Source organism: Necator americanus, chromosome II (genome assembly GCF_031761385.1).
Source record: "Necator americanus strain Aroian chromosome II, whole genome shotgun sequence".
Classification (NCBI taxonomy): Eukaryota; Metazoa; Nematoda; class Chromadorea; order Rhabditida; family Ancylostomatidae; genus Necator; species Necator americanus.
In genome coordinates, this window is record NC_087372.1 from 22,956,475 (window position 1) to 22,965,309 (window position 8,835).

Below are 8,835 nucleotides of genomic sequence, written 5' to 3' on the forward strand. Positions count from 1 at the left end.
TTGAATCGCTTTATCAGATTTTCAATTGCCGGTTTCGATGCAAGATTAAGTGCGTTTTAAGCACAGGTCGTCATCATAGTCCTTTTCCGTTTTGGTAGACTTTATGACTCTGTCAACTCCACCCTTTCTGGCACCACCGTACCAAGCTTTTCTCCGAAGTCTACCACCTTCTACTCCCATGAGTTTTGAGATGACGTTGCGATCTCCCAAAGTGGGCAAGCGAAGCTCTTCTGTCGGGTGCGACTTCAAATCTCCCTTGCGCCTTCCAGTTGACTGCAGGATGTTGGCCGAACCGAAGTGCGGGATTCAAGCGCATTGCGAGCTAATACTGGCACAGTAGAAACTTAGAGTCCGCCCACTGAATCCGCCTACGCCCTATTGCAAGCTCCCATTTGTTCGATTGTCCTCCTTTTCATGTTAATTAAGTGCACAAACTTTGCTGGAACTCCATCGTGTGAAGACATCTAGTAGAAACACGAAGATTAAATTTGGTTAAATCAAGCCAGAACGAAGCTTTTGTACCGTTCAAGTGACTGTAGCCGTTCAAGTGACTGTAGATACGTTTTTCAACTAACTACCAACTTTTTTAACTGAAAATCGTCATGACAGGTTTGAAAGGCGAAGAGTATGGAACAAAATTCCGACAACATGTGTCTATTCATGTTGAAGTAGACCAGAACGAAGATTTACGATACAGAGAATCAGAAAGATATAAGCGGAAAAGAAACAAGAAGAGCCTCTGCTTTACTAAAGAAGTGCAGCGATAAAATGCGGAAATGTTTACTAGTCTTCAACAAAGCTAATAAAATCACTGTTGGATTCAGAGGGAACCTATTAAACATTCCTTCCGAGAAAAACAAAACGACAAACCTTCCCTAATAGTCAGCGATTCATGGTGTCTGCCAAGGACTCAGAACAAGATAAATACTCAAAATTTCCAAAATAATTATATCACCAATGCACCTACCTGACTACATGCTTTTCAGAGATACTTTATTAGAAGAATGAAATTTGTAGATTTTTAGAATGACTTCTCAAGTTGACTTTAAAACTCCGAACTTCATCAGCAAATGACCGACGCTGAATTGAAAAAATCCTAGACTGGACCATTTCAGTGGTTATGTGGTTGTTGATAAGCTATTCCTCAACGACAAAATTCTTGTTAGCGTCTCAAATTTTCTATTTTTTGTTCTCAACTTTGGAAAAAAGGAGGCAAAAAGCTGTGCTTTTGAGCTCTAGTTCTCGATCAATCTGTTGTGCATTAGGTTCGTTTCTTTCCTATTCATTCTCCAACTTCAATTCATATCCTTTGTTCTTTATTGTTTGTTGTTCATCATCAATACAAATAGCGATTTCATGTTGCGCAAACTAATATAAGCGGTCAAGATTCACTTTGTTATTGATTGCTACATTTGCTATTGCCTGCTATTGATTATTACACTGTACTAATGCGATGATACACGAACTTCCTGGGAGTTGTTTGGAAAGTGGATTATTAAGGAAAAATCCATCTGAATTCTGCGACTGTGCTCAACAATGCAGCTTCGTCTTTGATAAAAACTAGTCACTTAAACTAGGGCCTTTCTTGTCTTCTTACAACTTTAGGAACTTTGTTGTCCTCTTACTCCTTAACTTGTGTAGCTTCCTCGTGTCGTGTGTCACTGTGTTTGTTGCAACTTAGATCCTGAATTGGATGCTCACTACAGAGACGAGTATGCTGACACTTGGCTTCATTTAGAATACAAGAAGTTAGATGCACTCTATCATCAGTTAACTGCGGAACAAATTCCTGTCTATATTTAACTCCTATTACTGATGCAAGAGATCTGGTATTGCTGTCTTTAAAATAGGATTGATCCAAGTGAACGTCGGTTTGCAGTCAGAATTCTCTTTCAACAGAAGAGTATCAAGACATTAGGTTCAGAAAGTGTTACAGTACATCCATTAAAGGGTCAAAATTGTTGACGATACTGTAGACATTTGCTAGTTTCTGTCTCGTGGATACTTGATCACCTTGATCACTTTGACTCCCGTTGATCTTCGAACTGGTCCAGCAGGCGCCAGTAATTCTTCCATTTGTCCCAATCGCGTGCCAGAGTCGCCCAGTGATATCTCCTCTCGCGTGGGACACGAAGAGCATCATAATTTTCTTTGAAGGACTTCGTGAAGAAATCTGACCATCGGGTCGGCGGTCTTCCTGTAATACGCTTAATATCGCGGGAACCCAGTCGCTCACGGCTCTGGTCCAACTGTTGTCATTAAAGCGCATCACGTAACCTGCCCACCTTACTTTACTTTCCTTGGCAAACGCGGCGGCGTCTCTAATCTTCGATCGCTGACGTAGGAGAAATCTTCGAATCCCGTCCCTCACTTGCGTGAAACGCGATGCTCCTAGCATCACTCTCTCAATTGCGCGTTCAATGACGCTCACCACGTTTCCATCCTGCTTGCGAAATGCCCAGGTTTCCGAAGCACAGGTCAAAGCAGGAAGTATGGTGGTGTTGAAGAGGTGAGCACGGAGCCGGGTGTTCCTGGTCTTTTTCACTACATTCTCGATGCACTTGTACGCTCCCCAAGCCGCTCGTCTCCTCCTGCCCAGCTTGGGGGTCAAGTCGTTCATCATATTCAATTCCCGACCCAGATAAACGTAACTGGTGAATTCGGATATGTTCGTTCCGTTGAGCGTGAGTGGGGCATCCGAGATCCATCCGTTCCGCATGAGCATTGTCTCTTGTAGATTCAGCTAAAGACCGATGCATCCACATGTTTCGTCAAATTCGGTCAGCATTCGTTCCGCTTGGCTGATGCTGGGTGTTATCAGTACGATGTTATCAGCGAAGCGCAAATGGTGTAACTGCCGACCGTCAATCTTCACTCCCATGTCGTCCCATTCCAACTTTCGCCTTGCGTTCTCGAGGATGCCTGTGAATATTTTGAGTGAGATTGTATCACCCTGTCGGACCCCCCCTCTTCACGTCAGTGATGACGTTCTTGCAGAATGGCGAAATTCCGGTCGTGAAGTTACTGTACAACTCTCGAAGTACCTTCATGTACTGAGTAGGGACGCCTCGGTTGTCCAAGGCTTCCACGACCGCTTCCGTCTCAACTGAGTCAAGGGCCTTCTTCGGGTCGATGAAGGTGAGACAGAGCGGCATCTTGTACTCTCATGATACCTCGATGAGTTTCTCAACAGTGTGAACGTGTTCAAGCGTGCTGAATCCTTTTCGAAACCCTGCTTGCTCGCCTGGCTGTCTTTCATCCAAAACTTTTTCAATCTCATTAAGGATCACTCTTGTAAAGAGCTTGCAGATGACGGACAGTAAGCAGATTGGACGATAGTTGCCGATGTCATGTGGATCTCCCTTTTTATACAACAACACGGTCTTGCTAGTCTTCCACTGTTTAGGAACCTTGCATTCCGACAGATAACGTGTAAAGAGCCTCGCCGGGGTGTTGATGAGTACTGGCGGAAGGTTTTTCAGGTGTTCTGGTCTTATTCTGTCGGGACCGGCTGCCGTACGATTTCTTACCGACATGATAGCATGTCGTATTTCGGACGGGAGAACCTCTGGAATGACTTGCCCGTCTTCCCTCAGATGGTGAGGAGGCAGACGGTGGACATGGCTGTCGAAGAGATCAGAGTAGAAGTCGTAGATGATTTTCTCCATCCCCTTTCTCGATGCAATGGCTGTTCCCTTTGGGTTCCGGAGAGCAGTCATCCTTGTCTTGCGACTGGAGAAGTCTCGAAGGGCATAGCGGATGCTTTTCCCCGTCTCTGCAGCTTCAGCCAGCACTTCTAATCTTCTCTCTTTGAGGTGTTCCTGTATCGCCTCTCTGCAAAGCCTTGCGAGCTCGGACGTGAGTTCTTGGTTCCCTGCGGCTCGTGCTGCTCCACGCTGACGTATCAGCGTATGCCTACGTATCGTGTACAACTTTGGTACAACAGCGGCGTCCGTCAGGCAGAACCTTTTATTGGCGATGATGTGGTCTATTTCATTACGGTACCCTCCACCGGGTGACTCCCACGTCCAGCGTAGAGAGGATGGCTTCTGGAATTGCGAGTTCCCATGGATGCTCTAGTCGTCATGATGAACTCGGAGAGCCTCTCCCCCTGGTCATTCCATTGTAGGCTGTGGGTCCCGATGTGAAGTTCCTCCGGCTTTCTTCTTGGGCCAACTTTGGCGTTGAAATCGCCAATTATGACCTTGTGAAGGCATGATCTTCTTGGTAGAACTTCTCCAGGTCCATATAGAAAGCTTCGACTTCTTCTTCTTCGTAGCTAGATGTTGGAGCGTAAGCGACGAAGAGAGTCAAAGCTGGTGTCTTCCACACCACATCTTCTCATCCGTAGACGTCCGATTCGGGTCGTAAATTGTTCGAAAGAGTCGATGTTCTTTGCCATACTCGGGGTGACGAGGACACCAACTCCACCAACACCTCTACTGTCGCATGTTCCTAAGAATAGTTCTTTTCCGGTTTCATTTACGGAGCTGAGAGGGTAACGTCGTCTCTTCTCGGTCATTCCGATGACGTCATACTTGGTCTTCTTGGCTTGCATCATCAGATCTTCGATGGCCGCTTCCGATGCAAGCGTACGTGCGTTATAAGTACAGATCGCCATCCTAGTCCTTTTCCGTTTTGGTAGCCTATATGACTCCTACAACCCCGTCCTACCTCGCGCTACCGTACCGGGCTTTCCTTCGGAATCAGGAGACTCTTTTCTATTACTGTGTTTTGCATAAAATTTTAAAAGCCATGGGCAGGTTGTAAGCCTCTAGTCTCATGCGTTTTTGGGAGAACTTCCGTTCTCCCGGAGTGGACATGTGGAGCTTATTTGTTGGAAGCGACTCCAAACCGCCTCCCTTGCACCTCCCAGTCACTTGATTGCAGGCTTTTGGCCGAACTAACGTGAGGGATACAAGGATGTCATGAGTCAGTCCTGGTTCAGCAGAAACTGGGAGTCCATCCCCTTAATCCACCCACGTCTCTGAGCAAGCACAAGATCGCTTTTGGTCAGCGATTAGCCCCCTATCCGCCACCTGGAGACGCATCACGTATCCTCGCGACTAACCGGCTGTGATCCCTCTAGTGAGGGAGATCCGTGACTCCTGGATACTATAATAAAGAAACAAATGTAAAGTTAACCATGCGCATTAGTGCTCATAATTCGCAGGAGGAACTGCTCTCTTAATCACAAACTGATTTTCTCCAATTTCGTTTAAGCATCATTTGTACTACACGGTTCTATTCCACGAACGCGGTTAGTCGCGAGGCATCATGGCTTGTCCCCAGGAGGCTAATTGCGGACCAAAAGCGGCCTTGTGCCTGCCCTGAGACGTGAATAGATTTAAGGGACGGACTCCCTGCTCCTTGTTTCTGTTGTGCCAGGACTGACGCACAACATCTCCATATTCCGCATATCGATCCGGTCAAAAGCCTGCAATCAAGTGACTTGGGTATGCAAGAGAGGTTTGGAGTCGCCTCCAACAAATAACCTCCATCTGTCCACTCATAGAGCACGCAACATTTTCTCACAAACCCGTGAGACTAGAGGCTTGCAATATGCAAATGAGTTTTAAAATTATACGCATGTTACGGTTATAAGAAAGAGTCTTTTGACTCCTAAAGAATGCTTGGATCGGCGGCGCCAGGAAGGACGGAGTTGCAGGGGTCAACTATGCTACCGAAACATAAAAGGATCAGGTACTTCAAACGCACCTTCGTTTGCATCGAAAGCGGCATAAATAGAAGGACCTGATGATGCTAGCTAAGAAGATTAAATACGAGGTTGTCGAACCGACCGAGACGAGACGTCGCCACCTTCCTAACACCGTTTATGAAACTGGAGAGGAATTGTTCTTAGGAACGTGTGATAGCAGAGGAATTGTAGGTGTCTTCGCCATCACGAATGTAACAAAGAACATCGACAACGTACTATCTGAGTGGAAGGTTCACGAACGAGAAGATCTGGATCGATACGGGTTTTGATTATCTTCATTAGTCACGCGCCAAGCTCAAATTATGCAGTAGAAGTCGAAGTTTTCCATGTTAACCTGGAAAAGTTTTACAAAGATCATGTCATCTACATTGTCGTAGTGGGCGATTTCAACGTTAAAATTGGTCCGACGAGGACACCAGAATCGTCACATCGGGACTCACGGGTTACAATGGAATGAACATGGAAGAGGCTCTCCGAATTCACCATAACGACTAAGACTAGCCATGAGATCTCGCAATTCCAGAACTCTTCCTCTCTACGCTGGACTTCTGAGTCACCCAGTAGAGGGTACCGTAATGAAAGTGACCACATCATCGTCACTAAAAGGTTTTGAGGAATGGCGCTGTTGTACCGAAGTTTTGTTTTCGAAAAGGATTCAGCACGATTGACCACATTCACACTCTTTCAAAACTCATCGAAGTATCACGAGTGCACAAGAGCGCTCTGTCTCACCTTCGACGTGAAGAAGGGCATCGACTCAGTTAACACGAAAGCAATCATGGAAGCCTTAGACAACCAAGATGTCCTTACTCGGTACATGAAGGTACTTTGAGAGTTGTACAGTAACTTCACGACCGGAATTACGTCATTCTACAAGAATTTCATTTCCGACGTAAGGTGACGCGTCTGGATGACGCAATTCCAACTAGAATGTTCACGGCTACTTTCTATAACTCAATGAGAAACCTGGAATGGAGCAACATGGGAGTGAACGTTGATTGTCGGCAGCCACACCATTTACGCTTTGCTGATGACATCGTTCCGACGACATCTAACACCAACCTAGCGGAGCGAATCCTGACTGAGTTCAACGAAACAAAAATGTGGTTGCATCGGTCTTCAGCTGAATCTGAACAGAAGATGTTAATTAGAAACGGATGGTTCCCGGATGCTCCATTCACACTCAACGGAACGATCATATCCGAATGCACCAGCTAGGTTTATCTGGGTCGGGAAATAAATATGAAAAACGACCTGACCTCGGCAAGAGATAGGCAAAAAGAAACGAGCGGCTTGAAGAGCTCGTGAGTGCATCGAAGATGTACTTAAGAAGACCAGCAGCTCTCGGCTGCGCGCTTACCTCTTTAACAACATTGTACTTAATGCTTTGACCTATGCTTCAGAATTCTGGGTGTTTCGCATACGAGAAGAAAATCAGCGTCATAGTACGCGAAAGAGTGATGCGAGGAGTATCCCGCTTCACACAAGTGAAAGAAAGGGTTCGAAGTTCTCTCCTACATTAACTCTTGCCAAGAAAAATAAAATAAGGTGGATCACGTGATGCGCATTAGCGACCAGAGCCGTGAACGGGGTTCCACGCGATGTTAAAGGCATCACCCACGAATCTGAGGTGGTGCAGATTTCAGGTGGAGTATTCTTATGGATTGGAGACTACGGAGAGGGAGGTGATTGCGTCCATTTCTTGCTAATTGCCTCAAAAAATGGCCCGGAAGATGCGGCGTCGCACAAGACTGGCGCACTCCAATCGAACCACTGGTAGAAAATGGTGCGCAAAAACGAATGAAGCCGTATTTTCCACGCCGTTTTTTACGGCAATTAGGAAGAAATGGACGAAATCACTCCCCCCCCCTCTCCGTAGTCTCCCATCCCGTATACGAATACTCCACCTGAAATCTGCACCACCTCAGATTCGTGGGGCGATGCCTTTAAGCGCATTACAGGAAGACCGGCGCCCCGATGGTCGCGTTTCCTTCAAAGAAAATTTTGATGTTCTCCGTGTTCCACGCGAAAGGAGGAATCACTGGCACTGGCACGCGATCGGAACAAATGGAAAAATTACAGGCGCCCACTGGACCAGGTCGAAGAATAACGGGAGTCAAGGTAAGGTAATCAAGGTAATCATACCAAGTGAAGTTTAGATCTGGGGTACAATATATTTTAGATCTGACAAGCAGATTAAGTACCGCGCAGTGGAGGTTGATAAAATTCTAAAGCAAACAATGTTTATCGAGTTGTCCATTTATCATGACGTGATATTCTTGTAAAGGATGGAATAAAGAACTTCAAATTGAGAATGTAGCGAAATAGGGGACAAAACAATGACATGAACATCGAAATGAAATTGCAAGCATGATAAAATTACACAGTTAACCATTATGACAGGAAGACAGGGATTCTAGAAATCTAGAAACTGGTCTTTGCATCGAATGAAACCTGCTTCTCCGAGAAATCGCAAGAGAAAAGGCGCGGGATAAAAACATATATATGCAAAATAAAACGGTTTCGTTCTTTTTTTTTATTTCAATCAGAAAACATTATCTTCACATTTGCAATTAAGGCGTTTATGTTTTTTATGTGTCTTTTTGCACCAACTTGTACTGAAAGGTAGCATACCACGAAATCGATTCGGTCCTTTAATAGACGGAGAAAAGATGTAGATTACAAGCATGGGCGTGACCACACTCAATACCCCCTACTTGTTCTGATGAAACGGCATGAGATACCAGTACGATTTTCTCTACGAGTCACCTTACAACGCGCCAGTCCTGTACAAGCGCAGTATTTGCGAGCGAGCAAAAAAAAAGTCAGTGAGTTCTCCCTTGCAGCTTATGTAAAACCACTGAATAGGCTGCAGAAGATTCTTTTCCATGCCGCTCTTCAGGAAGAGTAGATTGACGGTGGTACTTGATACGTCACACTTGATATTTATTCGATACCTTATTTGATTCAAAATGGTGAATGTGGTAGATGCAGTCACCAGTGACAACCAAACGATATTGGCTGGAAGAGAATCATGGCCAAACCGGCGATTACTTTTGGAGTAATTTTTTTCCTCGTATTACCAGTTATCACTTTAAAAAGGTAAGCAGAATAGA

General features: G+C 45.4%; 4 protein-coding genes across 7 annotated transcripts; 1 reads left to right on the forward strand and 3 right to left on the reverse strand.

Annotated features, from left to right (window-relative positions):
- Nucleotides 1-1,930: 1,930 nt before the first annotated feature.
- RB195_019104 (uncharacterized protein) lies at nucleotides 1,931-2,725 on the reverse strand (the record flags this gene model as incomplete). The annotated part of the gene is made up of 1 exon (XM_064186808.1): nucleotides 1,931-2,725. One exon carries the CDS (start codon nucleotides 2,723-2,725, stop codon nucleotides 1,931-1,933), a length of 795 nt encoding a protein of 264 aa, XP_064042689.1.
- An 18-nt stretch (nucleotides 2,726-2,743) lies between these two features.
- RB195_019105 (uncharacterized protein) lies at nucleotides 2,744-3,155 on the reverse strand (the record flags this gene model as incomplete). Its single annotated transcript, XM_064186809.1, has 2 exons — nucleotides 2,744-2,922; nucleotides 3,026-3,155. 2 exons carry the CDS (start codon nucleotides 3,153-3,155, stop codon nucleotides 2,744-2,746), a joined length of 309 nt encoding a protein of 102 aa, XP_064042690.1.
- Nucleotides 3,156-3,164: 9 nt separating this feature from the next.
- RB195_019106 (uncharacterized protein) lies at nucleotides 3,165-4,621 on the reverse strand (the record flags this gene model as incomplete). Of its 3 annotated transcripts, XM_064186812.1 has the most annotated exons (2): nucleotides 3,165-4,049; nucleotides 4,427-4,621. In XM_064186812.1, 2 exons carry the CDS (start codon nucleotides 4,619-4,621, stop codon nucleotides 3,165-3,167), a joined length of 1,080 nt encoding a protein of 359 aa, XP_064042691.1. The 3 variants fall into 3 exon arrangements, with proteins under 3 accessions (XP_064042691.1, XP_064042692.1, XP_064042693.1); XM_064186810.1 differs by lacking the exon at nucleotides 4,427-4,621 and having other exon boundaries at nucleotides 3,165-3,719; XM_064186811.1 differs by lacking the exon at nucleotides 3,165-4,049 and having other exon boundaries at nucleotides 4,280-4,621.
- Nucleotides 4,622-5,757: 1,136 nt separating this feature from the next.
- RB195_019107 (uncharacterized protein) lies at nucleotides 5,758-7,849 on the forward strand (the record flags this gene model as incomplete). Of its 2 annotated transcripts, XM_064186814.1 has the most annotated exons (4): nucleotides 5,758-5,981; nucleotides 6,243-6,325; nucleotides 6,379-6,532; nucleotides 7,681-7,849. In XM_064186814.1, the coding sequence occupies 4 exons, from the start codon at nucleotides 5,758-5,760 to the stop codon at nucleotides 7,847-7,849; spliced, it is 630 nt and encodes a 209-aa protein (XP_064042694.1). The 2 variants fall into 2 exon arrangements, with proteins under 2 accessions (XP_064042694.1, XP_064042695.1); XM_064186813.1 differs by lacking the exons at nucleotides 5,758-5,981; nucleotides 7,681-7,849 and adding an exon at nucleotides 6,617-6,937 and having other exon boundaries at nucleotides 6,223-6,325; nucleotides 6,379-6,542.
- Nucleotides 7,850-8,835: the final 986 nt, after the last annotated feature.